Below are 24,156 nucleotides of genomic sequence, written 5' to 3' on the forward strand. Positions count from 1 at the left end.
ACTCAAGCCACAATTATTGCTAGCAAATTACCTCTGGAAAAAAAGTTTCAGGATTCCACAATTGCCTCTCGCGAGTTTCTTTTAGGAACTAATCGACCGCAATTGCCTAAGATGGACCTAAGGGGTCGACGAGCTCCCTGACCATTTAAGCGTAGGTTACTACAAGCAAACTCTAACATCAATGCCAAAACGGAAACATAAAAAAAAAAAAGAGACTCACACCGAGTGGTAAAAATAAACTGAACGCTCACAAGAATACACACTCTTTACTTCTAGGCAAAAGTTCGCACCTAATCCGAGCTCCACGCTCACACCTAACGTGGTTGAGTCATCTTCCGTCTAGCTCTACAAGTCGAGCTCCGTGCTCGCACCCAACACAATTGAACCATCTCCTGCCTAGCTTTACAAGTCGAGCCTCGCACTCGGCCTGAACTTGCTTGACTGTTGGAAGCTGTGCCTGGTTATTGTGAGTGAGCAAGCCAAGCCCTGCACTCGGAAATCATGATCATTTCAACAACTGGAAGACCAATGACCAATTTTTGTAGTTTATATTTTCTACAAATAGCTTGATTTAAAGATTTTCAAGGCTTTCTTATTAAGCAAGATGACCTTAAGAATCATGTTGTAACTAAAAGGGATAAAAATAACCCAGGCCTAATATGGCATCCCAGGCTCAGACCACCACAAGGGGCATTAGGAAGCAAGTGGTAAAATGGAGATGAGGGGAAAAGGCTGAAAAGAGAAAAGAATAGTGTCAGAGGGAGGTAACGGAAAGGAGGAGAAAAAAGAGAGAAGATGGGTCAGGCACACAAACTAGGTAGCGAAGTGACAAAAAGAAATCACTGCAGGGGCATGAAAAGAGGGATATGAGATCAAACATTAGGGGACTTATGGACAACAAAAGGCAAGAGCTTCTTCAAATTCTATGCGTAAGTTTCAGTTTTATTTATTTCCAATTAGCAGGGGCCATCGACCTGGTATGTACAATGAGCTATGAGAGATTGTAAAGTAGACCATTTATAGTAGATTTGTCATTTAAATGACTCGCGGACATAGGCATTGTGCCGAACTATATAAATTCATGTGTCTCATTCTCTATTTATGTTAATTGTATTTATTTTCTATTTATTAAAATGGGATACGTACGGACACCGTACCACCACTCCAAAACACAACAAGAGATTGACTTCTTCTCCCTTCCTAACCCGTTACTACAAAACAGGTCTCTAACACATCTAGTCCAAAATGAAAATGTTGATGGACAGAAGTAGGTACAGCGAGAATGAGTATAAGTTTAAAGGAAAATACTACTTTCCTAGAGGATTTCTACTGCCAAAAGTTTTTTTTAATTTTTTTTACTTAGTGATTAAGTATTTTTAAATGAATATGTGTTTTAAAAATAAAATTAAAAAAAAAAACTTCGAAATAGTTTTTAAAAAATGGTGAAAGAAAAAAGAAAAAAAGAAGAAGAAAGGATTTTAACTGATCAGTAGAGAATCCTCTATGTACTATCTGTGTCCAAATTTAAATGTAAAAAAAAAAAATTATATAATAAATCTCTTTTTATTTATATCCTATTCATGTGATGACGCCGTATTATTCCACAAATCCAAACCCATCTCTGAATTTGAATGCATTGGAGCCTCATTCATTATTCATCTGGTTTAAATTAAACTGTAAAAACAATGAAGTTCACCGTGAATGGAAATTAGTTAGTCAAGCGAGGCCACGTACGCAGTTGCTTGTGAAAATTTGGTCGAGAAGAAATGATTAAGAGCAGTTTGAGCAAACATTGGCGTCTAAAATCAATGGTACTAGGGTTGTTACTTAATTAATCCAAGCAGACATCCAACGACATGCATGCAGCATGAAAAGCTAATGTTGTATTTACACGTAGTCATTTCTTCGATCTGTTTTGGACCATAATGAATAGATTAATAGAATTGGCAATGGCCCCATAAGTTATACTCTTCAACGTAATGTTTCTTTTGCAGCCACCAACACAAGAAACTAACCTCAATTAGGAACAAATACGTTGACATGCAGAGGGATTCATGGTACAACAACAGGGGTGTATTTGCAAGTAAAGATCATTGGGCCTTGGCAATATGCTGTGGTGAGGTACAAAATGAAATGGATAGAAGAAATTAGAAAATGGGTGTGTAAGGGGGCGACAAAGAGTGACTTTTCTGCATGCATGCTAGTTTTTTGAACTTGAGCAAACTAATTACTATACCTAGCAAACACAGAGACAATAGATGGGCATGCAAGAAAGTTGGATATTGAAACCAAATTGATGAAAGGGAAGCTAAATTTGATGGTGCATGGAATAATTAAGGTATGCAAAATTGGGGGAGTGGGTTTTGCGTTCTGCAATGAAAATGGTGGGTTCTAAGCTAACATTGCGAAGGCACTAAGAAGCGATATTTAGAGTCTAAAACAAGAAAGCCCATGTATTAAATAGTCCAAATCTAAGACGCCAGAGGCTAACCTACGAGCCCAAAGATTGGTACGAGTCCAAGGGTTGGTCTTATTAATATATATTATAGATAATGAGAATAGATAACGCATCGATTTATTAGAAAGACGATTACTCTAATTTACATATAGAGTTTTTAAAATAAAATTTAAAAATCAATCGTTATCACTATCATCACACTTCTATAAATAACATTTAAATGTAACACATTTACAACATTCTTTCATAGACTTATATTGATATCACTTCTCTCTAACTTAGGTATTGGAATTCCACTGGACACTTTATGTTGCTCTCTCATTTCGTTGTAGATTATCCATGCTGTTGGTGATGTGGAACACTAACAGGCAGTTTCAGGATGTAGTAAATGCCAAATTCGTTGAGATTTAACAAGGATAGGACAGCCCATTACAACAAACAAACAAAAACAAAGAGAGAAAGAGAGAAAACAAGTTAGGTAGGAAGGACAAGTTTTGGAACCTCTCTCAACTAAATTCTTAATATGAATTACATGTACCTATATTTAAAAGGTCCTAAACCCATCTTATTCTCCATCTAAAAAGATTCTTTATCTTAGATGAAATCCATTTTGAGCTTTTAGGTGTTAAGTACTAATTAAAATCATTTTTGAGCTTTTTTTTTTAATTATTATTTTCTTTTCCCATGTTTCGAATTTTGTGACTTTGATCCTGCTTGTATTTGTCAATTTCTACGATCAGGATTCTCTCTATTAACTACTCTTAACGACAAATTTCAGGTTAAGGGAGTGGTCGCACTACAACTCATACTTAATTGGCTCAAGGCCAGTGCCGCAACCACCTCGATCCATTGCCACCGCCCTTGAGCCAAGGGCTGATCTTACCACCATTCTTGGATTAGTCCAGATATCCATCTTAAATAACATTTTCCCATTTACGAACTCCACATATTACATATTACATATGATTGCAAGGATGGGAAAATTAGAAAGGAATATTTTAGAAGTGCTTGACTGTTGACTTGGACTGAATCACATTCAAGTTCCTAAGAGGAACTAAAGTAGCAAAAAGTCAGTAATCGCATTGCATCATTGTCAAGACTCAAAACACAATGTATACGCAGCAATATTGCAAGTCAATATTCAGCAGTGTCTGCACATTAAAGTTTAAAACCCGCCCCCCCAATATTCAAATTTACACGTACACACACACACAAGACCACAAGACTGTAAAAGCAAAGTCCCCACGTTTCACGCAATCTATACATATAATAAACATTTTTCTTCACGTTTCTTTATTTATTTGTACTTGGACGTCGTTCCTTCTCGTTCACAAGCCGCCCAAAGTTTTTCTCCAAGAAAGTTTGGACGTGTCGTTCACGAGTCCATGACATGGTTTACCCAGAAAATGATATTGCCAAATGCCATTAAGTTTGACGAAGACTTGTATATTAATCTGTGTTCAATTTTGGGTTTCTACTTGGCGATGATCAATATGTCCATTCTGTCAAGAATTACTTATATTATTTATAAATAATAATGAATTGTTTTGTTAATAGTAATGAATTATTTATAAATAATAATGAAATAATACGAGAACAATTTAGTTCTCAAAAAGACTTTCAGGTTGCGTTTGGATATTAAGATAATCTCAAATGAATAGTAAATAAAATGTAGTGAAAACAATAATAAAAAAATATTGAATAGTAGTGAATAATAATATAAAATAATAAAAAATATGTAAAAAGTTTTGATAAAATAACGAATAGTAGTGTACTCCACTACCCAAACCCGCCCTGGGTCTCTCTCATTCAAATCAGGTGAGAAAATACATCATTAAAAACGTTAAAAATTTGCTTGGGGTATATGAAAAGTCAGACATATGGTTTTATAACCAATTTAGGGTCCCCATGTGAATGTAACTCGAGAGAAGTATAATATTGGATGCAAATTGCAATGTCTAAAGTCAGTGACAGAGAGATCTAGCAGCTGTACAGTGTTGACCATGCATGGTTGGTATTATATATGCTGCATGAGTAACGATACTCACATAACACATTTCACAATATGTGTTACAAAATAAAGATATTTTTATAAAATAATATTATTTTTATAAGGTATTTTACAATAATGACCTTGTCTTGATGACGGATTAGTTTCTTGGAGTAGATAACATAGTTGGTATTTTCTAACTTGCTGCCAAAATACCAAAGGTAGCCTATTGACATTTTAATACCATACCAATTGCTAATATATATGTTATATGATCATATTTGACAGTGACTCTAATCCAAATCAAAATTTGTGTGCCTATTAAAGTACTCATTTTCGTGACTAATGTTCATGTGAATAGAATAAAATAGAATACAACTAGCTAGTCTTATAGTTTAGATCATAATTAGATCCAACTTGAACTTTATTATATAAATATATATAAAATAAAAATAATAATAAAAGAAAAGAAAAAATAGAGAAGTAGCTAAATTATGATTGAATTTGATCAACCTTGCAAATCATCAAGTGGTCAGTTTTCTCTCCAAACTTCAGTTGTATTCTATATAACAATGAGAAATGTTTTAAATACAAAAGAATTTCATAAAAATAAACTCACAAACTAATGTTTAACAAGAAGAAAAATGATTGAATAGTCTCTATGTCCCATCTGCAAGAATGAGGATGAAACAATTATCCATGCTTTGTGCTCTTATCCTGCTACAAGTGATGTATGGGGTCGAGAATGCAAGTCCAGTGCAGAAATGGACTAGTAGAGGTGTGAATTTCGTCCAGCTGTAGGAAAAGTTGTCTCGGTATTACAGATTGGTAAACTGGAAGAAACTATAGTAATACTAAGAAGAACTTGGTTGAGAATGAACAAACTATAGCAATACCACGAGGCTATAACTTCAAAAGGAGATCAACTGGAAAGGGAAGGATCAAATGGAAGCAATGATGTATGGAGACCTCCAAAGGAGGGTATGATAAAGGAGAGAAATGCTGGATAGAAGATAGCTAGACCTACTGAAATTCAAAGTCATGTTATTAACAACATTGCTTGTATTCCTCGATTTGGATGAAATGCAATGAAGATGTATTTTGTTTAAAAAAAAAAAAAAAGAAATATATACAACATTTAGTTATTATAATATTCGACGTTATGTGTTTGGATCTCTTCAATAATATTAAATATTGTAGGATCTATGTATTAATGTCTCTGTCGATTTCGATCAGTTATGGAAATTAAACACCGCTTGAAGCTCATAGCAAATTTAAAAAACAAAACCCTACATTTAGGACACCCAATATTCCTCTCTTTGTCTCTCATGTATTCTTCTTGGATCCAACGTTTTACCACCGATCCATGTCTGCCTCTTAGGTTCCCCCAATTGGACCACAACAATTAGCTACGACTCTTAAATGCCACGGCCAATTAAAAACAAACAAACAAAACGTATTAAAATGTGACTTGATATAATACGTTAAATTATAAAATTAATAAAATTACATTAATATATAAATTTATTATATATAATATTTTTGTATCTATAATATCGATATGAAAAAAATTATCTTTAAAAGATGAATCTTATTTTTTTTCAATAAAAATATAATAAATTTGATCACCTTAAAATTATATCTAATTATCTACCGTTACAAATCGGCAGCCTCAAAGATCCAAAACAGTTGCGGTTGAAATGTTGGATCCAGACAAGAAAAAGAAAGGAAGGAAAGAAACGTTGGTCACAAGGCGGGGGTGGTAGGTGAGGCATGTGTGTGAACTCCAACACCCTCGTATCTAACTGATGACTTGCTTCCCGCTCACGATCCCAACCCAACTAACTCTTCCATTTTTTCTATTTCTTTTTTATTATTTTTTTTCGGAAAAAAGGGAAAGAAATAGAAACTATCATTTCTCTATAAATACAAAGAGCAGCCATGAAGTCTCTTGAGTTGTTGTTAGAGCCTCTCCTGCTGCCTTCTCCGTTCAACGTACGGTGCTCTGACTTATTCCTTCCCGCTTTATTCCACTACATGCTGTTTGTTTGTTTGTTTTATTGCGAAAATTGGTCTTTTCTTTTGGAGATCTGATCTGTGTTCGTTTTGATCTACATCTTTCGTTGGATATCCGCAGGTTTAGATTTTGGTGGAAAAGAACAAGACCAAACAGGTTGAGAAATGGCACGCAAGAAGATCAGAGAGTACGACTCCAAGAGGTTGTTGAAGGAGCACTTCAAGAGGCTCTCCGGCAGAGACTTACCGATTAAATCGGCACAGGTGAGTCGCTGAGATTGCTGCAAGTTTTCGATTTCCCGCTGAGCTGTATGAAATTATAACCATATGATGTTTGAGAAAACTTTTATTTCAACTAGTCTTCCATAATTTCTTTTTTCATTTCTTTTAAATCAGGAATATACAATTTCCTTTCTTTAATTGTTTCTCTACGATTATAGGTTATGCTATTGAAACCTAATTCCCTGTTTGTTTTTTTGCGTTTATGTTTATGCCTTAGGTCACCCAATCAACCGATTTTAATGAACTAGCACAGAATGAACCTTGGCTTTTATCGACAAAACTTGTGGTGAAACCAGATATGTTGTTCGGAAAGCGTGGAAAGAGCGGTTTGGTTGCCTTGAATCTTGATTTGGCTCAAGTTTCTGCTTTTGTCAAGGAGCGCCTTGGCAAAGAGGTGTTTACTACTTCTTTTGTCCCGACTTTCTTCATTTGAGTAATTATGTTTTATCAACCGTTTACGCTGTTAACTACTATCGATTTTGGCTAAATCACTAGTGGCGTCTGCAGGGATTGTTTCATTCCTTTTAACGAATTCGAGTGTTTGCATATATTTATCCATATTTAATTTACAGGTAGAGATGGGTGGATGCAGAGGACCTATTACGACATTCATCGTTGAACCTTTCATCCCGCACAACGAAGAGTTTTACCTTAACATCGTCTCAGAACGTCTAGGGAACAGCATTAGCTTTTCAGAATGTGGAGGAATCGAAATCGAAGAGAACTGGGATAAGGTACTTATTTAAATTCAGTACTCGGAAGCACTTTTTGAATTTTTGTAATTGTACTTTCTCTGTGGTTTCTTGAATTCTTTCACTCTTAAAAACTCCATAATTTACGAAGGAAAGTATATACTTTATGCAGGTTAAGACTATATTTGTCCCAACAGGAGTATCTCTTACCTCAGAATTATGTGCTCCACTTGTGGCAACCCTTCCTTTGGAGGTAATTGCAGTAGATGATTTTGCTTAATGCGTGGCCAAACTTTTTGTATTGAATTTCACTCTTACTGCTTATAGATACTAGCATTAGCTCAGACTTGAAAATTTTAATGACAATTTTTTTTTTTTGTGTATCCAGATCAAAGTGGAGATTGAGGACTTTATCAAAAGCGTTTTTGCTCTATTTCAGGGTAAAAGAAAAATATTTTGCAAATCAATGATATGCTATATTTACGAATATGAATTTGCTCGACCTATGAACTATGGAGTTAACAGTTTTAGTTTTTGTGTGCCAGACCTGGACTTCACTTTCCTAGAGATGAATCCATTCGCATTGGTCAACGGAAAGCCTTATCCTTTAGATATGAGAGGCGAGTTGGATGATACGGCTACTTTCAAGAACTTCAAGAAGTGCGTTCCATTTTCTTTATTAATGGTTGAATTTGCTCTTAGTTTTGTCACAAAACAAAGAATTCCTGCAAATCAATACCTTTTAGTGCACAGCCTCCCGCCTTTAATCTCATTTTACATGACTTGATTTTTCAGGTGGGGAAATATTGAATTTCCATTGCCATTTGGAAGAGTTATGAGTCCTACAGAGACCTTTATTCATGGACTGGATGAAAAGGTAAGAGTGGTGCCATAGCTTGTATCTCTAATCTGATTCCACCTACTAATCATCTCATTGAAAACAAAATTTAAACAAGAATAACTTTTTCTTTCATCTCTCTCTCTCTCTCTCTCTCTCTAAGAAACTTGAGATTGTTGTCTGTTGCTGAAATATGTCTACCACTACTACATTTGGATTAAATGGTCGTTATTTTCCCCCCATGATGTTGGATAATTATTTGAGTCTAAGGGCATGTTTGGATGCTTGGAATATCTCATAATTTTGTGAATAGTAGTGAAATAGCTTGTGAAAATGTTTTATTGGGTTTTGGGAAGGAAGAGAGAAAAAGTTGAATAAAAATATTATAAAGTTAAAAATTGTTTGAATATAATTTTTTAATATTATTTTTGTTTTGAAGTTCGTAAAAGTTGTATTGATTTTCTATTTGAATAATGATAAGGTAATGATTAGATGAAAATGTAGAAAAATTTAAATTGAAAAGTGTTTTATATTTGAGTGATGTTTGGGTATGAAATTATGAGAAGTTTTAAGAATTTTGAGAATTCTCATAGTGTCCAAACATGCCCTTAGTTTTTCTTAATGTATATCTTTTGGTTTCCACAACTCGTGACTTTTTAGTTTTGTAACCAATGGATTTATTGAGATTATGGAATTTTAGCTGAAACTTAAAAAGCTTATTAGTTATGACTACTGATGGGTAGAGTTGAGTTCCTTTGGCACACCATAAAGGTTTCTTGGTCCACTTGAGCAAAGTTTGTGAGTTTTTCTCTCACTAAATTACAAACATAAGGGAAAGGAAAGAAAAAGCTTAAGGTACTCAGCAAAATTTTGTAGATCAAGATGTTAACATTGACGCTCTATTTTAGGTTCTATTTTTTGCAAAATGTTAAGAGACATGCTAATATTAAGTTCAAGGCATTTATAGTCATCTTGGCTTTGGGATGTTTCACTCTAAAAGTTACAGTGTCTCAAATCTCATTATCTCTATATTGTTTGTATTCATATTTTCTCAGTGAATCACATTGCTACCCGTCTTTATGAGTATCTTACTAAGTTCATTAATTAATGAGAACTTAATTTATTTTTTGCTTCTTGCAGACAAGTGCGTCATTGAAATTCACGGTTTTGAACCCAAAAGGACGAATTTGGACTATGGTAGCTGGAGGAGGTGCTAGTGTCATCTATGCAGATACGGTGTGGCTCTCTTTGTTTGGAACTAGAACTCTTCTTAACGGGAGTGTGACTATAATAATTTTCAACATTTTTTACTTTAGCATAAAGTTTTTGGGTGCTGATCATTACTGCTTAATCCAGGTTGGAGATCTTGGCTATGCTTCTGAGCTTGGAAACTATGCAGAATATAGTGGAGCTCCCAAGGAAGAGGAAGTGTTACAGTATGCCAGAGTTGTAATTGATGTAAGGACATACCAGCTACTCTTTTCAGTGTTGTGTTACTACCATGTCAAATGAAAATATAAACTCTGGTACTTCACCGGCTTGATTTGCCCCCTTAAAATTACATAAATATATCACAGGGACCGCATTTGAATTTGTGTTCCTTCTGAATTTCATTATATCTTCCATGTGGCTAACAATTAATCTCATCGTTCCTCTACAGTGTGCAACTGCTGATCCTGATGGCCATAAGAGAGCCCTTGTAGTTGGAGGAGGAATAGCTAACTTCACCGATGTTGCAGCTACGTTTAATGGTATAATCCGTGCTTTGAAGGAGAAGGTGAGCTCATCCTTGAAAAAACTTAACTTAGTTTGTCTCTATTCCTTTTCTGTAGTAAGACTAATTCATTGTTGAGTGTTCATAAATCAGGAGTCTAAACTTAAAGCAGCAAGGATGCAGATATATGTGAGGAGAGGAGGTCCTAACTACCAGAGTGGCCTTGCAAAAATGCGGGCACTTGGACAGGAAATCGGAATCCCAATCGAGGTACTAATATCTATAACAACACCACCACACCCCACACCCCACCCCCCCCCCCCCCCCCCCCCCCCCCCCCCCCGAGCTTTGTTTTGATGTATGAACCCGCAAAAATTGACCTTGAACAAGCGTTATGGTAATATTAGCATATTCAAAAGAGGAACATCTAAACATCTTTGTTCCAATTTTCTCTCATAGGTTTATGGCCCCGAAGCAACAATGACCGGAATATGCAAACAGGCGATTGAGTGTATCACTGCAGCTGCATAAATAATTCTTGAAGATTTTATCTCTGTTGTGTTTTTCATTTTTGTGGCAAGTTTCAGGTGTCTTGTTAAATCTTCCATCTTCGGTATACCAGAAACCTTGGGGAAATGTAATTTCTTATATTAATGTGCCAAAAATAATGGTGTCTGAGAATTATAGATGTAATCTGTGTAATGGGATTGTCATCCCATAATAAAGAGCTTAGACTGATCCACCTAATTTGTCTCTCTTGGGTTACATATAACTGATTTTTTTTCCCCCGTCACTGATCAGTTGTTGTAATGAATGTGCGAGACATCTTCCATGCAAAGTGTGAGTTAAAAATGGCAGTCTTCTTTTGTTCCCTTTTATTTTCTCTTTTTCCTAGAAAACAAGCACAATGATGTGGTTAAAATATAGAGTTCTACTCAGCAATCCTACACCATATACATGCATGCTAAAAAAAATAAAAAATAACAGTAGGTGTATAGTGTTGGGATGTTGAATAGAAATTTTCTAAAATATATTGGTTTGGACTTGATTGAATAATTTCAGCTCACCAAATTGTGGTGCAACATGTATTATTAATAGGAATCAATTATAGTGTTTGAATAGGAGTCTAAGAGGTACTAATAGACAATGAGATAGATAGAGCATAGCTATACGAGACTCATTACCAAGCCTAACTATGTTACATTAGGTTAATCTTCTGGTTGGTCTATATCCTGTACATCAGCTGTGTTGCCGTGTTTGACAGGATCTTTAGGAGAGTCCTTTAACATAGTCTGCAACAAATGCTATAACCTATAACCGAGGTCTTGATTTGTCTATCATCTCCATTCCATTGGTCCTGCATTCAGCCCGTGCGGTACATGACCTGTGCAAGCGGAATCCTCGAACAAATCAACAGCTCACATTGGGCGCTTTGATCTACTCTACCCTTACAAGACTCGGACCCCCTCCCCAGCCTAGTTGAAGACTCCTCACTTTTACACACATCCTCTCCAATTCAAACCTCTGCCTCTCCCTAGGACACTGAATCCCTAGCCCCTAGGAGTCTATGGTTATCAGTCCGGACTGGAAAATCCAAACTGCACCGAACGGTTCCGATTGGTCCAGAAACCACCAATAAGTTTACCAGTCGGCGTCGGTCTCCTAGCTTTGGATTTTCGGTTTTTGGTTCGGTTCCGTATGGTTTTCTCCCTCCAAATTGGACCAGACTGACAAAACTACGTAAGCTTTTAATAATGTTTATTTATTTAAGTATTTTATGTAGTAGTTATATAACTTAATTATATTTTCATCTAATCTATGATCATGGACCATATAAAATGTTAGATATACTATTAAACTAAATATTAACCGGCTATTTTTTAGTTGGCTAAATAAATAGTGTTTATTAATTGTTAAGTAGGGCCTTTATAAAAAAAGTAATCCATTTTGCACACAGCACCCTCACACGCAACACACCATCATTTTTGAAATATAAAATAGAAGGGAGTAAAATAATAAATTCACATTTTTCAATAGTGTGAAAAAGTGTGAGGCTGCTGAGTATATTTTCCCTTTTGCACGGGCCCGAACAAATAGATCAATTAGACCAACCAGACCAATAAATAACAATTTGGCCCGATTTAGAGGTACCATTGGTTCGGTCCAAAAATGCCCATTTCAGACTGACCGGACCAATTACAATCCTACTAGCTCCTAACAAACCTTTAGCTCCCACCATTACTACCGTGCCAACCGCCATCCCACGTCTCGGGATCACTTGCTCTTGGAATAATATATCTCAACCCAAACCCTATAATGATGCATTTGTCCAATGAGCAATGCTACATACAGTCGTAAAATTGCAAACGTTACGCAATTGCTTTGAAAAAGAGTGGGGTCCACAATTAAAAAGTTAATTTTTTTTTCATATGGGTCCCATATTAATTCATTTTTTTCAAAGCGACTGCACGCCGTTTGCACAACCACGACTGCAAATATCATTTCTCTTGTCCAATACTCATTGTCCAAAGCCCTCCTCGACGAGATTGAATCTACAAATACCGAACCCACTTACTAGTTAGGTTTGAGTATCAAGAATACTCTACTACTATTTATTATTTTATTACTATTTTTTTTACTTTTTATTATTATTCATTATATTTCACTACTATTCAATATTCTATTACTACTTTTTTACTATTATGTACAACTCTTTTTAACACTTCTCACTACCCAAATGGACCTAAATCACCGTAGTGTCGTCCGCCATAAACAAGAAGTTTGATGCAATTTTAATATATAGCCGTGAAATCGTACAAGGTTTATAGAACCGTGAAACCATCCCATCCACTAACCCGTAGGAGTCCATTTGTGAATTTATATTTAGAATTATATATATGGTTGTTCAAAGAATACATGACATATAGGGTCAATTCCTCCAAAAATTATATCCTTTACGCAGTTTTTTTTTTCAGGGTTTGACTTTGACTGGACTCAAAATATTAAATAGAAAAAATAACAATAAAAATATTAACAGAAAGGAAGGTCAGCACAACACAAAGGAATTAGAATGATTCATTCAACTCTAAATATATAAAGAGAAACACTAAATCCACCGAGAGATGGTCTCTAATATGTGTCCCGATTCTCCATTTTTTTTTTTTTTTAACTCAGTGTTTAAAAAAGTATTTTTTAGTGATGTTGTGAATTTTTTTATTTTGAAATAAAAAAATATTAAAATATAAAACATATCAATGAAAAAAATAAAAACTTAAAAAAAAATTATTCTTTCTCAAGACGGAACTCGTGCTAAATCCTGCTCATGTATAAATATTAGATGATGTCTTTGAAAAGTTGTAATAATAATAATAATAATAATAATTGTTGTCGTTCTAAAAGTTGAAGTCCGTATTGAACGCCATCGTCACGGCCACGAAACATTCACGCATCACGTTTTTCAGGACGGCAGATTTCTACAGTATAATAATATGTCAAGGCTTCTAATAATAGGGTCTGTTGAATTTTGTTCGGTCAAAATTAGCACCTCACCTATTCAGGCCTCCTGCTTTAGTGTTATTTTTGGGAGGAAAAAGTTGGCCAACTCATTCCAATTTCAGTCTCCTGCTGATCATTTCAACACATATGTCACGCCTGACCCAAAAAAGCCTAAAGGCAAGAAAGAAAATTAAAGAAAACAGCTAGCTCCTGACTTTTGTTAGTTGTGGCCGCGTATTTAACAACTTAATATAGGACTCAAGGTATGTTTCATAACCACCATTTTCGAATCACGCTGAGCTCTTGTAAAAGAGAAGAGTGTGAAGGTAAGGTGTGTTCGTGATAACTCCAAGGTCACATACAAAAAGGGTAATGATCCCTTCCATCTGTTCAACAACGCATTTACAACCTGCACCAACGTGGCTTTCTTTTTAATTTTTTAATACCAACTTTTAAGCCCACGTCAAAGCAGCACTCTTTTCTCTCATTGATTTAAGAGTATTGCTATACTTAAGCCTCTACAGTAACTTATACCGCATTCTGCCAACGTGTAATTTTTTTTTTTAATGCTACAGTACAACGACAGCTTTTTACGCTAGAAAGTGAAATTATTATATGCTACAGTAAACGCAAATGGGTTTTACACTATCCAGCATTGAATAATCATTTGGGTTTTGAAAATCTGCTGCTCCCTCCAATGTTGCTCCTCTCGCTCGCCGAACCGAGAATCCTCTGCCGGCTGCCGAACGAAGTTGCTCGTACTGTCTGGTGTGCCGGCTGCCAAACCTGTTGCCTTCTGCCGTCTGTCGTCTGCCGCTTGAGGTCTGCGATTCTGTGAGGTAAATATTGAGCTGTCCGTGTCCAGTTTAGCCATCCTCAGTTTGTGGTTCTTCAGGCAAAGTGGTTTAGATGGCTTCTGATTTGCATTGATAGGAAGAGTATAGTGCGATTAAGTTTGGGTTGTGATAATGGATTTTAATTTTTTTTTTTTGTTGGATTCCGAGAGGCATTTACTAGGTTTGGGTTTTTCTCAAATTTGTAGGTAAATGGATAGAAAAGATAAGATTAAGAAGAAAATATTTGCTATATTTTCAACTCAAAGACAAAATTAATTCACATAGAACTAAAATACATGAGTATCAATTTCTGTAGAAATTTTATCTTCTAAGCCCTTTTACCATTTATGCTCTTATATTTCCAAATTAAGTACTGTCATATGGGTATCAATTTTGATTGAGGTTGAGATTGTGGTGTGAAATTATGGAGTGGATTATGATATTTTGGCATGAATTCGGATAGTAGTGGTATGGTATGTTGATTGTGGGGTTAGATTATGGCTTGAATTCTTATGAGATATGGATTAATTTTTTTTTTGGTTTTGGTTTCAGATATGAATTATTCTAAGATTGTGATTAATTATGGATTGAATTATGTTGATTTTGGTATTTGATTGTGGCTTGAAGATTGTGATTTAATATGGCTTTGAAGATTGTGATTTAATATGGCTAGTGCGATTAATTAATTCGCTAAACTCAAATTGCCTAGTATGTAATGCTAAAAACCCAAAATCTAAAAAAAAAAAAAAAAAAATACAGATCTATAGTTGCACTTCCCAGCCTGTAAAATCAATTACTAAATTCTAATCATTGTAGACATAACTAATTAATGTTTAGGACTTCACATTACTATGAAATCTTTATTCTAACTGTATGTGGAGCTGCGTTTTTGTGATGCATTTATTAATTAGTTATTCTAATTTATTATAGCATTATGGACAAAGAAGAAGATAAAAGGCCACCCAGGCCTTCTACACCAATTCCACCAACTCAGATATGATACATTGGTCATTCATAAAAGGCATGTGTCTTGATTCCAACTAGTTAATGTATTTTTATTTGTGTATTGTAGGGATATTATGGTCCAGGAAGTACTTACTACCCGCCATTTATAATGCATCCAAATGCATTTCCTAATTCATACACATACGTGGGGTAGCCAGGTACATAGATTTCTAAACATTAATTTTTTTCCAGGCAGTTGATTCTTAACCTTTCTAACTCTGTGCTTGATTACAGGCACCATCAATGCCACCTTTTCCAGCAACGTTCATTTACCCTCCGTTGACTAGTGCGGAGGAGTCAGACCGTATGCAACAAATGACCCAGGTATATAGCTTGGCCCGACTTTTCCATTTTACTAATTTGTTGTTTATTACCTGTTATAACACTGTGTCTTATTATAGTCTTCACCAATGTCACCTTTTCCAACAACGTTCATCTATCCTCCATCTAATAATGCAGAAGAGTCGAGCCGTGTTCCACCAACGAGCCAGGTACTTCTTTTAATATCCTGAATTTTGGTACTTGAATATGTGCATTGTTACCAATTCTAACACAGTGCTTGATATAAGCCCCCACCAATGCCACCTTTGCCAACAACATTCATCTACTCTCCGTCGACTAATGCTGAGGATTTGGGTCGTGTTCAACAAACGATCCAGGTAGATTGTTGTCTAACCTTTTGATATTTTTTCCTTAATCTGTTTATTATGCCTTCTAACATCATACACTTTATTACAGACCCCACCAATGCCACCTCCTCCAACAATGTTCATCTACCCTCTCTCGGCAAATGCGGAAGAGGCGGACGTTGTTCAACAAACGAACCAGGTTAGAAATTTTGTGATTAATTTTTTTTTTTAATAACATTGTTACCCATTTTAATATCGTGCTTGATTATAGCCCCCACCAATGCCACCTCTTCCAACAACGTTCATTTACCCTCCGTTGACTAATGCGGAGAAGTCGGACCATGTTCAACCAACGAACCAGGTTAGAAATTTATTTCATTTTTGTGTGCCGTGTCCTGAATTTTATTTTTTTCATTTATTTTGTTACCCATTCTAACTATGTAATCGATTACAGCCCCCACCAATGCCACCTCTTCCAACTCCGTTCATCTACCCTCCGTCGATGACCGCAGAGAAGTCGGGCCTTTTTCAACCTACCAACCAGGTTAGAAAATTACCACTGGATTTTTTGTTTTGTTTTTTTTTCCTTACGTTATTTTTTTTTACCCTCGCCATACCTGAATATAGCCTCCACCAATAACACGACCCCCATCGGAGGAGTTGAGAAGCTTTGAAAATTCATCAACTACTCCATCGACTAATGCGACTGATGCGACATTTATAAGTGAAAGTGAAACTAATGTTGGAGGTACGTCCCTTTTTTCTGAAGAGAATGAAGAATCTGAGGATATATGTAACAGCCCGCTAGAGTGAAATTTCTATTAATTTTAGGAACCTCGTGAAAACCCTATAAGTTTTCACGAATCCATTAATCGTATAGGTTTTTGTCTAACTACATAGTTAGTGTTATTATTTACTATGGTATCAGAAGTGTGTTTTTGATTATTGGAGATAGTTAGAAGTGTCAAAATGTATTATGGTTTGTGCCATTAGACTCGGAGAGTTATTTAAAGTCTTATGGCACAATAACATCTTTTCATATTTTCGGACAAAACGTCTGTTCAAAACTGTAGATATTATTGGATAAAAAGAAATATCTTGAGATAATTTTCGTGAATATTATTGGGTAAAAATATTTTGAGTTGATTTTTATAGATATTATTAGATAAAATTGTCTTAAGTTGATTTTTTGTAGATATTATTGGATAGAATATTATGAGATAATCTTTTATAGATATTTTGGGTAGGAGAAAACTACACTCAACTCTCAACTCCAGCCTTATCATCTTCCTTATCTCATCCATAAGTAGTTCCAGCCATCACCTACAAACTTATCTTCATTTACACGTTTCTTTAAAAGAATATCAAATACTTTCTCTCGGACAGCTTTTAGGAGTTCTTTTGCACGCCCATTTCGAAGCTTTTGTATGTATGTTATCATAAAGTCTCTTTCATATAAGTTGTTTTGTTTTTAGTCTAGTTTATATGGATATATTATTTGCCCCATTTGAAGATCATTTGGTCAGTCAAATATTATATAAACTATAGAAAGGTCATTCTGTGAGATAAACTGGAGAATATGTTATAATTTGGAGGTTTTGACTAAGCTAATGGATAGATATTGGTCCGAAATTTTTATGGAGTATTGTTAACATGTATATGTGCCTATTGGTTGAGGATTTTTGCATGATTAAAGGTTTTGATGAAAGATTTTCTTAGATTTAGAAACTTAGAAACTGGAAGAAGAAAAACAGTTTCTGTTTTGAGAAAGTTTAAATCTTTGGTGGTCTAAACCAATTCTAATGACTTTAATAATTTTATTGGAGGATCCTAAGCATCTTATATACATGTTATATTATTATTTTGAAGATATTTGATGTTAATTTCAAAGATACGAAATTTTATGCAAAGAGATATTCAGATAAGCCAAAGTGTGGATATTCTTGGCTAAATTTATGTTTTGGTTAATTTGTAACCATGTGATCTTGAATTAGAAGCTTATATATGTTTTAGGACATCTTTTTAAACCATGTGATGGTTTGGTTTGAAGATCATATATTTATAAGTTATAGATCAAGAGATTTATCAAAACTAGTTGAGGAAAAAGTTTCTGTTTTTGGACTAAGTGTAAAACCAAAAACTCCAAATGTTATTTTGTGATTTTGGTGACTTTAGTTTGATGATTTAAAGCATGGTTGATGTTAGGATGATATTATGAATATGTTAGAAGTAAGATTTGATTTTTGAAATTCTTGGAGATGTTTTGATTTAAGGTCAAAATTTGTGATTCAAGTGCTTGGATTTTTTTTACAAAAAAATGTTTGGTGTTAATTATTAGCTTTTTCTAAATGGATGTTTTAAGTATGGTTTTGAACTTAGGATTGGAAGATATTTGTTGCAAAATTTTGGTTTAAGCATGAGTTTTGAAGTTGGAAGGAATTGCAACAAAAATCAAGGGAAATGGCCTATGGATGTTTCGGCCATAGTGTGTTTTTCATAGTTATGTTTTGTTTTAAATTTTTCTGAGTTGATATTTAAATTTAGGACAAAATTTATTTAAGGAATGTAAATTTTGAAAACTTTTGGAGTTGGTATGCAAAATCCTTAAGTTATGGGTAAAACGGTCATTTTCCCACATGTAGAGAGTAAAATGAAAATTTTACTCTTTAAGTTAGTATTTTCCATATTTCAAATTATGAGTGATTTATTTCTAACTTTTAGAATCACTAATTACAGTTCCTCGTGATCGCACTTGAAGTTTTATAAGAAATACGGAGATCGAGGTAAGTTAGCTTTTAACTTACTAGCAGTCTACTATGTATGTGTGCTAAGTAAATGAACAACAGTGTATGTATGTATGTTATCATATATGTCATGCCATGCCAAGTTATCACGTAATTGTCTATTATACAGAATTTATTCTGTCATCAATTTTTATCTGTTACATAATATATTCTGTCATGTATTACTGTACCTTACAAGTACGTCATGCTAAGTATGCTATTTATTACATGTATGTCAAGTCATGTAATATTCACTGTTGCAAGTATGTCATGTTAAATATGTTGTCTATTATATGTTATGCCATGTTACGAAATGTTTCTATCTCAAGTTGGTCATGTATTTCAAGTTATGTTCAAGTCACGTTATGTTACGTCAGGGTTTCAGTCATTTCGTATTCCAGTCACGTTTCGTCTTGATTACTTATGTATGGGGTTACAGCAATTGTGAAGCATACACTACGTGAGACACAGCAATTGTGACACATAGAATACATGGGGCCACAACAACTGTGGAGTATGTATTTAAGCAGTTAAAGAATAAGTTTTCGTATAATACATGAGGCCACAACAACTGTGGAGTATGTATTTACACGTAGAATACATGGGGCCACAACAACTGTGGAGTATGTATTTTTCATGTTAAGTCAAGTTTGTGTAGAATACATGGGGCCACAACAACTGTAGAGTATGTATTTATACGTAGAATACATGGAGCCACAACAACTGTGGAGTATGTATTTTTCATGTTAAGTCACGTTTGTGTAAAATACATAGGGCCACAACAACTGTGGAGTATGTATTTTTCATGTTAAGTTAAGTTTCAGAACAAGTTCATGATAAGTCAAGTTTCAGATCAAGTTCATGTCAAGTCAAGTTCATGTCAAGTCAAGTTCAGTTCATGTTTCAATTTAAGTTATGTCAATTATGTTATGTTGTACGCCAAGTTATGCTTTAATTACTTATGAATTTGATTATGCATTTATGCTTTTACTGTCATCCATGCATTATTAGCTTGTGTGGAAGTTTTTTGTTAACTTACTGAGATTTGTAATCAAATCTCACTTTGGTAGTCCTAACTACCATTCCCCCCGAATGATAGATCTTGTTACAGGACCTGAAGGAGAATCAGGAGCTGATCAACTAGACACAGTTGACTAAGTGACGGTGCGACATAAATGTTAATATAGTAATTAACGTAAATTACTTCTTGCACGATTGAGTTGCATCTCTTGTATTTTTTGGATCATAACTATTTTGGACTAGTGTTGTGATCTTAGTTGTTCAATGGATTTTTATGTATGAAGTATGTTTTAAGCATTTGGGATATTTTCAATTTGGTGCATAGTATTGCTAAAGAAAAAAAATTTATCCGCTGCGAATATTGCATATTATTAGATGCATGTTAGGAATATTGCATCTTATATGTCATGAACGGGGGCAGGTAACCTTGTGTTGCATGTCTCGACGCTTCAAATGTCCGTCCGATCCCAAACGGAATTTGGGGGCGTCACAATATAAATGAAGAAAATTCTGATAACCAACGAGTTGAGGAGGATCCCAAAGCAGGTATGGAGTTTGCCACTGACCATGAGCTTATGGCCTATTATAAGCGATATGCCAAGCAACAAGGTTTTGGTGTTATAACACAACGGACGAAAAGAGAGGCCGATGGGAGAGTGAGGTATTTGACGATTGGGTGTGCGCGAGGTGGCAAGTACCAACCTAGCCATAGTAATATATCGAGGCCGCGTCCAACTATTAAAACGGATTGTAAGGCAAGGATAAATGCGCACTTGGTGAAGGGTACTTGGGAGCTGACCAGTGTTGAACTTGCTCATAATCATGACACTGTCAGCCCACAAAAATCTAGATTCTTTAGATCGCACAAAAATCTAGACGAATACAGTCAAAGGATGCTTGATTTGAACGACAGAGCTGGTATTCGAATAAATAAGAATTTTGGGGCACTTGTTGTTGAAGCGGGGGGGTTCAAGAATCTTGATTTTCAAAAAAAAGATTGTCGAAATTTTATTAACAAAGCCAGGAAATTGAGGTTGGGTAAAGGAGGTGGCGAAACCCTTACTGAGTACTTCAAGCGGATGAGGTCGCAGAATGATGGTTTTGTTTATATGATTGATGTGGATGAGGATTTGAGACTGAGAAATGTGTTTTGGGCTGACGCATGTAGTCAAGCAGCGTATGAGTATTTCGGCGATGTTATTACTTTCGATACGACATATCTTACAAATAGGTATGGTATGCCGTTTGCCCCGTTTGTTGGTGTAAATCATCATGGGCAGTCTATACTGTTAGGGGCTGGGTTGCTTTCAAGTGAGGACACAAGTACTTTTGTGTGGTTGTTTGAAGCATGGTTGGAGTGCATGAATGGTCGGGCGCCAAAAGCCATTATTACAGATCAAGACCGAGCAATGAAGGGTGTTGTTGCTATGGTATTCCCAAATACTCGCCATAGATATTGTCTGTGGCATATAATGCGAAAGTTGCCTGAGAAATTGGGGTCTCACGCTGCCTTCAATGCAGGATTGAAGACTGCCATCCAAAGTGCCCTTTATGATTCACAGACATGTGCAGAATTTGAAATGAAGTGGGGGCAATTTATTCAAAAGTATGATCTTAGTGATAATGCATGGTTGACTGGATTGTACAATGAGAGGTCATTATGGGTACCGGCATACCTTAAGGGAGTATTTTGGGCTGGCATGAGCACAACTCAAAGGTCTGAAAGTATGAACGCGTTCTTTGATGGGTTTGTGCATTCTGGTACAACGTTGAAAGAATTTGTTGACCAATTTGACAATGCGCTCCGAAAAAAGGTGGAGGTCGAGACGACGGCTGATTTCAACTCCGCCAACCAAACCATTCTATGTTCATCCGCATTCCGCATTGAGAAGCAATTTCAAGCGGTGTATACGAGTGCAAAATTTAAAGAGGTACAAAAAGAGGTGTGGGGAATGATTTTATCTAACTGCATACTTATATGCAAGGAGGGTTGCATTTCCACCTACGATGTTTTAGATGAAATTACCACTGATGATGACCATGTGAAGAGCGTCAAGTACATTGTTTATTTTAACGAGGAGGAGGTTGATCTCAAATGCACATGTGCATTGTTTGAGATGAGGGGGGTCCTCTGTAAGCATGCATTGAACGTTTGCCAGATGAATAAGATTCATGCGTTGCCAGAAAAGTACATCTTGGATTGATGGAGGAAGGATTAAAGAGGAGATATATGGTGGTCAAAAGTAGCTACGATGACTTGCGATCGAATGCGGACTCACAGAGGTATGAGTTCATGGTTAAATATTGTGTAAGGTTAGCTACCCGTGTTTGCCCAAGTGATGAACATGTTACTGCATTCGTGAGCCACTTGGAGGAGTTTGAGAAAAAATTTCAAGGATTGACACTTGAGTCTGGTTCAAGCAAGGTGAAAGAAACTATAGTCACGGACAAGAGTAAGAAAATCTTAAGCCCGCATGTTGTTCGAGGGAAAGGTAGGCCACTAACGAAAAGGAAGGTTCCGCCTGTAGAGAAGGCAGCAAGAAAGTGAAAGAAACAACTGGTAAAAAATGCTTAAATATAATGGTACTAACATTATTATGCTTCTGACTGATCTCAAATGTTATTTCTAATGGATGTGTTATGTTTTTTTTATGTTCAAATTTATTTAGACATGCAGGAAAATATTTGATGATGCATCACAAGATGGTGAGGTATCAGAAGATCTAGAAAGTGATCAAGTAATACATATTGAGCTGTGGCATTATTGTGATGTATTTCTTTAATCTGACTTATGCATTTTTTCTAATGGGTTTGTGTTTGTTTATTTGAAATTTCTTTAGGTACTTAGTGCGTGCAAGGATGATTTTGTTGTACTAACACAGTGCAGTACTTTCACACACCCAACGCCATCGAAATATGAGAAGTGAGGCTTAGCTACCTAAGCAAGTGCATGGATGTGCCCATGTGATGATCTTGTGGATACCAAAGTTGGTGATCTAATTGATGAAGGAAATTTAATATAATGTAGGGGGTTGTCAAGTATTTGGGAGGTTGGGATGTATTTTAATGTCAGGAGTTGGATGAAAGTGGTTAATAAGGTCATTTATTGTGAAGAGTGTGTTTTGTATATTGATATGCTAATCTATGCATTTTCAAATTTCCTGCATCTCACTTTGAGCCCTCTATACTTGGTTTTCCATTTACTTGGATGTGTTATGTTTTTTTACTTGGTTTTCCATTTATAGACAATGGTTGAAAGAGTTTAATATGGCTTTATGATGACTTCGATGTGGTGGAGGTTGTATTAGATATAAGCTGCCTCTTTGTACCTCATTTTTCATTTATATCAAGAAAGGCAGGATTGATCTATCTGAGTAATAAAGCAGGTTTTGATAGTAATTTCCAGTTGCCGGTGGCGAGTTTAGAGCAACTAGAAAAAGGTGGAGCTCCATTCATGCCAAAAAATGTTGATTCAGGAGATTTTCTAATTTTTTCTTCGCTTCTTTATAGGCTGGGTGGTTTAGAACTTTATTCTTTAAATATTTTTGTTTTATGGGGAAAATGACATGCTTATAGTAAAGTTGGTCAGCATTCCGATGAGGATTATAGTAAAGTTCTTGACTGACTTACTTCAGCTTATGTTTTGGTTGAATTATAGTGAAGATATAAATCACCTCAATGTTGAGCATGTCTAACATTCATCTACCATCCATTTTACAGGAAAAAAGGTTTACAACTAATAAATTCAAAATACATTAATTAAACTACTCCATCCAGGATATTGAAAATTCTTACATACCAAGTACTTTGGTCAAATTTCTGCAACAGTTTACCAACCAAGTACTTTGGGCAAAATTCTTACATACCAAGAACCAAAAGTTTACCACTAATATCCATTTAATCCAAACTATCCATTTACAAGAAACTTGGACCAAAATACCTTTATGGTCCAAGCCAACCAAACATTATTACAATGGATATCACCCAATACAAATACAAAGATATGCGTGCACGTCTATTCCATACGACCAGGTTCTGCATTTCCTCCTCTAGCTTGTCAAGAACACACACTCTCTCAAATAGTTTATCTTCTTTTTTCTCAACTTTATACTCGCGCAACAATATATCGTCCTCCCTTTTTCGAACTGCATTCTCCCTTGCGCGAGTTCTCTCCTCTACCAGTTGGAGTATATCTGCCCATATGAAGAATTGACACTTTGCTTCTCCCTGTAGTACAATTTTGTTAATTTCACAAATGTAAAATATGACATGTTAAAAAACAATACAAAAATAAAACCCTCAAGTTGCTGTTATTACCGTGTTGTATTTGTACTTCGGGCATGCGTAAAATTTTCTTCCTGGATTTTTGTTAGTTTGGGATGTCTTTAATGGGGCTTT

At 35.4% G+C, this 24,156-nt stretch overlaps 3 protein-coding genes across 3 annotated transcripts; all 3 read left to right on the forward strand.

Moving 5' to 3' along the window:
• The first annotated feature begins 6,324 nt into the window (after positions 1-6,324).
• Positions 6,325-10,737, forward strand: LOC122311727 (ATP-citrate synthase alpha chain protein 1). The gene is made up of 13 exons (XM_043126366.1): positions 6,325-6,443; positions 6,586-6,728; positions 6,964-7,140; positions 7,319-7,480; positions 7,611-7,691; positions 7,827-7,878; positions 7,984-8,098; positions 8,234-8,315; positions 9,417-9,512; positions 9,633-9,734; positions 9,937-10,053; positions 10,144-10,260; positions 10,450-10,737. Exons 2-13 carry the CDS (start codon positions 6,630-6,632, stop codon positions 10,519-10,521), a joined length of 1,272 nt encoding a protein of 423 aa, XP_042982300.1. The 5' UTR covers positions 6,325-6,443; positions 6,586-6,629; the 3' UTR covers positions 10,522-10,737.
• Positions 10,738-15,400: 4,663 nt separating this feature from the next.
• Positions 15,401-16,768, forward strand: LOC122310275 (pistil-specific extensin-like protein). Its single transcript, XM_043124160.1, has 7 exons — positions 15,401-15,412; positions 15,561-15,650; positions 15,728-15,817; positions 16,065-16,154; positions 16,227-16,316; positions 16,410-16,499; positions 16,583-16,768. The coding sequence occupies exons 1-7, from the start codon at positions 15,401-15,403 to the stop codon at positions 16,766-16,768; spliced, it is 648 nt and encodes a 215-aa protein (XP_042980094.1).
• A 3,538-nt stretch (positions 16,769-20,306) lies between these two features.
• LOC122310277 (protein FAR1-RELATED SEQUENCE 5-like) lies at positions 20,307-21,962 on the forward strand. The gene has a single exon (XM_043124161.1). It carries the CDS (start codon positions 20,307-20,309, stop codon positions 21,960-21,962), a length of 1,656 nt encoding a protein of 551 aa, XP_042980095.1.
• The last annotated feature ends 2,194 nt before the right edge of the window (positions 21,963-24,156 follow it).

This window comes from Carya illinoinensis, chromosome 5 (genome assembly GCF_018687715.1).
Source record: "Carya illinoinensis cultivar Pawnee chromosome 5, C.illinoinensisPawnee_v1, whole genome shotgun sequence".
Taxonomy (NCBI): domain Eukaryota; kingdom Viridiplantae; phylum Streptophyta; class Magnoliopsida; order Fagales; family Juglandaceae; genus Carya; species Carya illinoinensis.

What these genes read in the sequence shown, in the direction of transcription:
- LOC122310275 (XM_043124160.1), top strand. An exon ending in GTATGCAACAAATGACCCAG is followed by an intron (nt 15,651 to 15,727) that starts GTATATAGCTTG and finishes GTCTTATTATAG; the next exon opens with TCTTCACCAATGTCACCTTT. An exon ending in GTGTTCCACCAACGAGCCAG is followed by an intron (nt 15,818 to 16,064) that starts GTACTTCTTTTA and finishes ACTTTATTACAG; the next exon opens with ACCCCACCAATGCCACCTCC.
- LOC122310277 (XM_043124161.1), top strand. Translation starts at nt 20,307, where the DNA reads ATGGAGTTTGCCACTGACCATGAGCTTATGGCCTATTATAAGCGATAT.
- LOC122311727 (XM_043126366.1), top strand. Translation starts at nt 6,630, where the DNA reads ATGGCACGCAAGAAGATCAGAGAGTACGACTCCAAGAGGTTGTTGAAG. An exon ending in CGTTTTTGCTCTATTTCAGG is followed by an intron (nt 7,879 to 7,983) that starts GTAAAAGAAAAA and finishes TTTGTGTGCCAG; the next exon opens with ACCTGGACTTCACTTTCCTA. An exon ending in TCCGTGCTTTGAAGGAGAAG is followed by an intron (nt 10,054 to 10,143) that starts GTGAGCTCATCC and finishes TTCATAAATCAG; the next exon opens with GAGTCTAAACTTAAAGCAGC.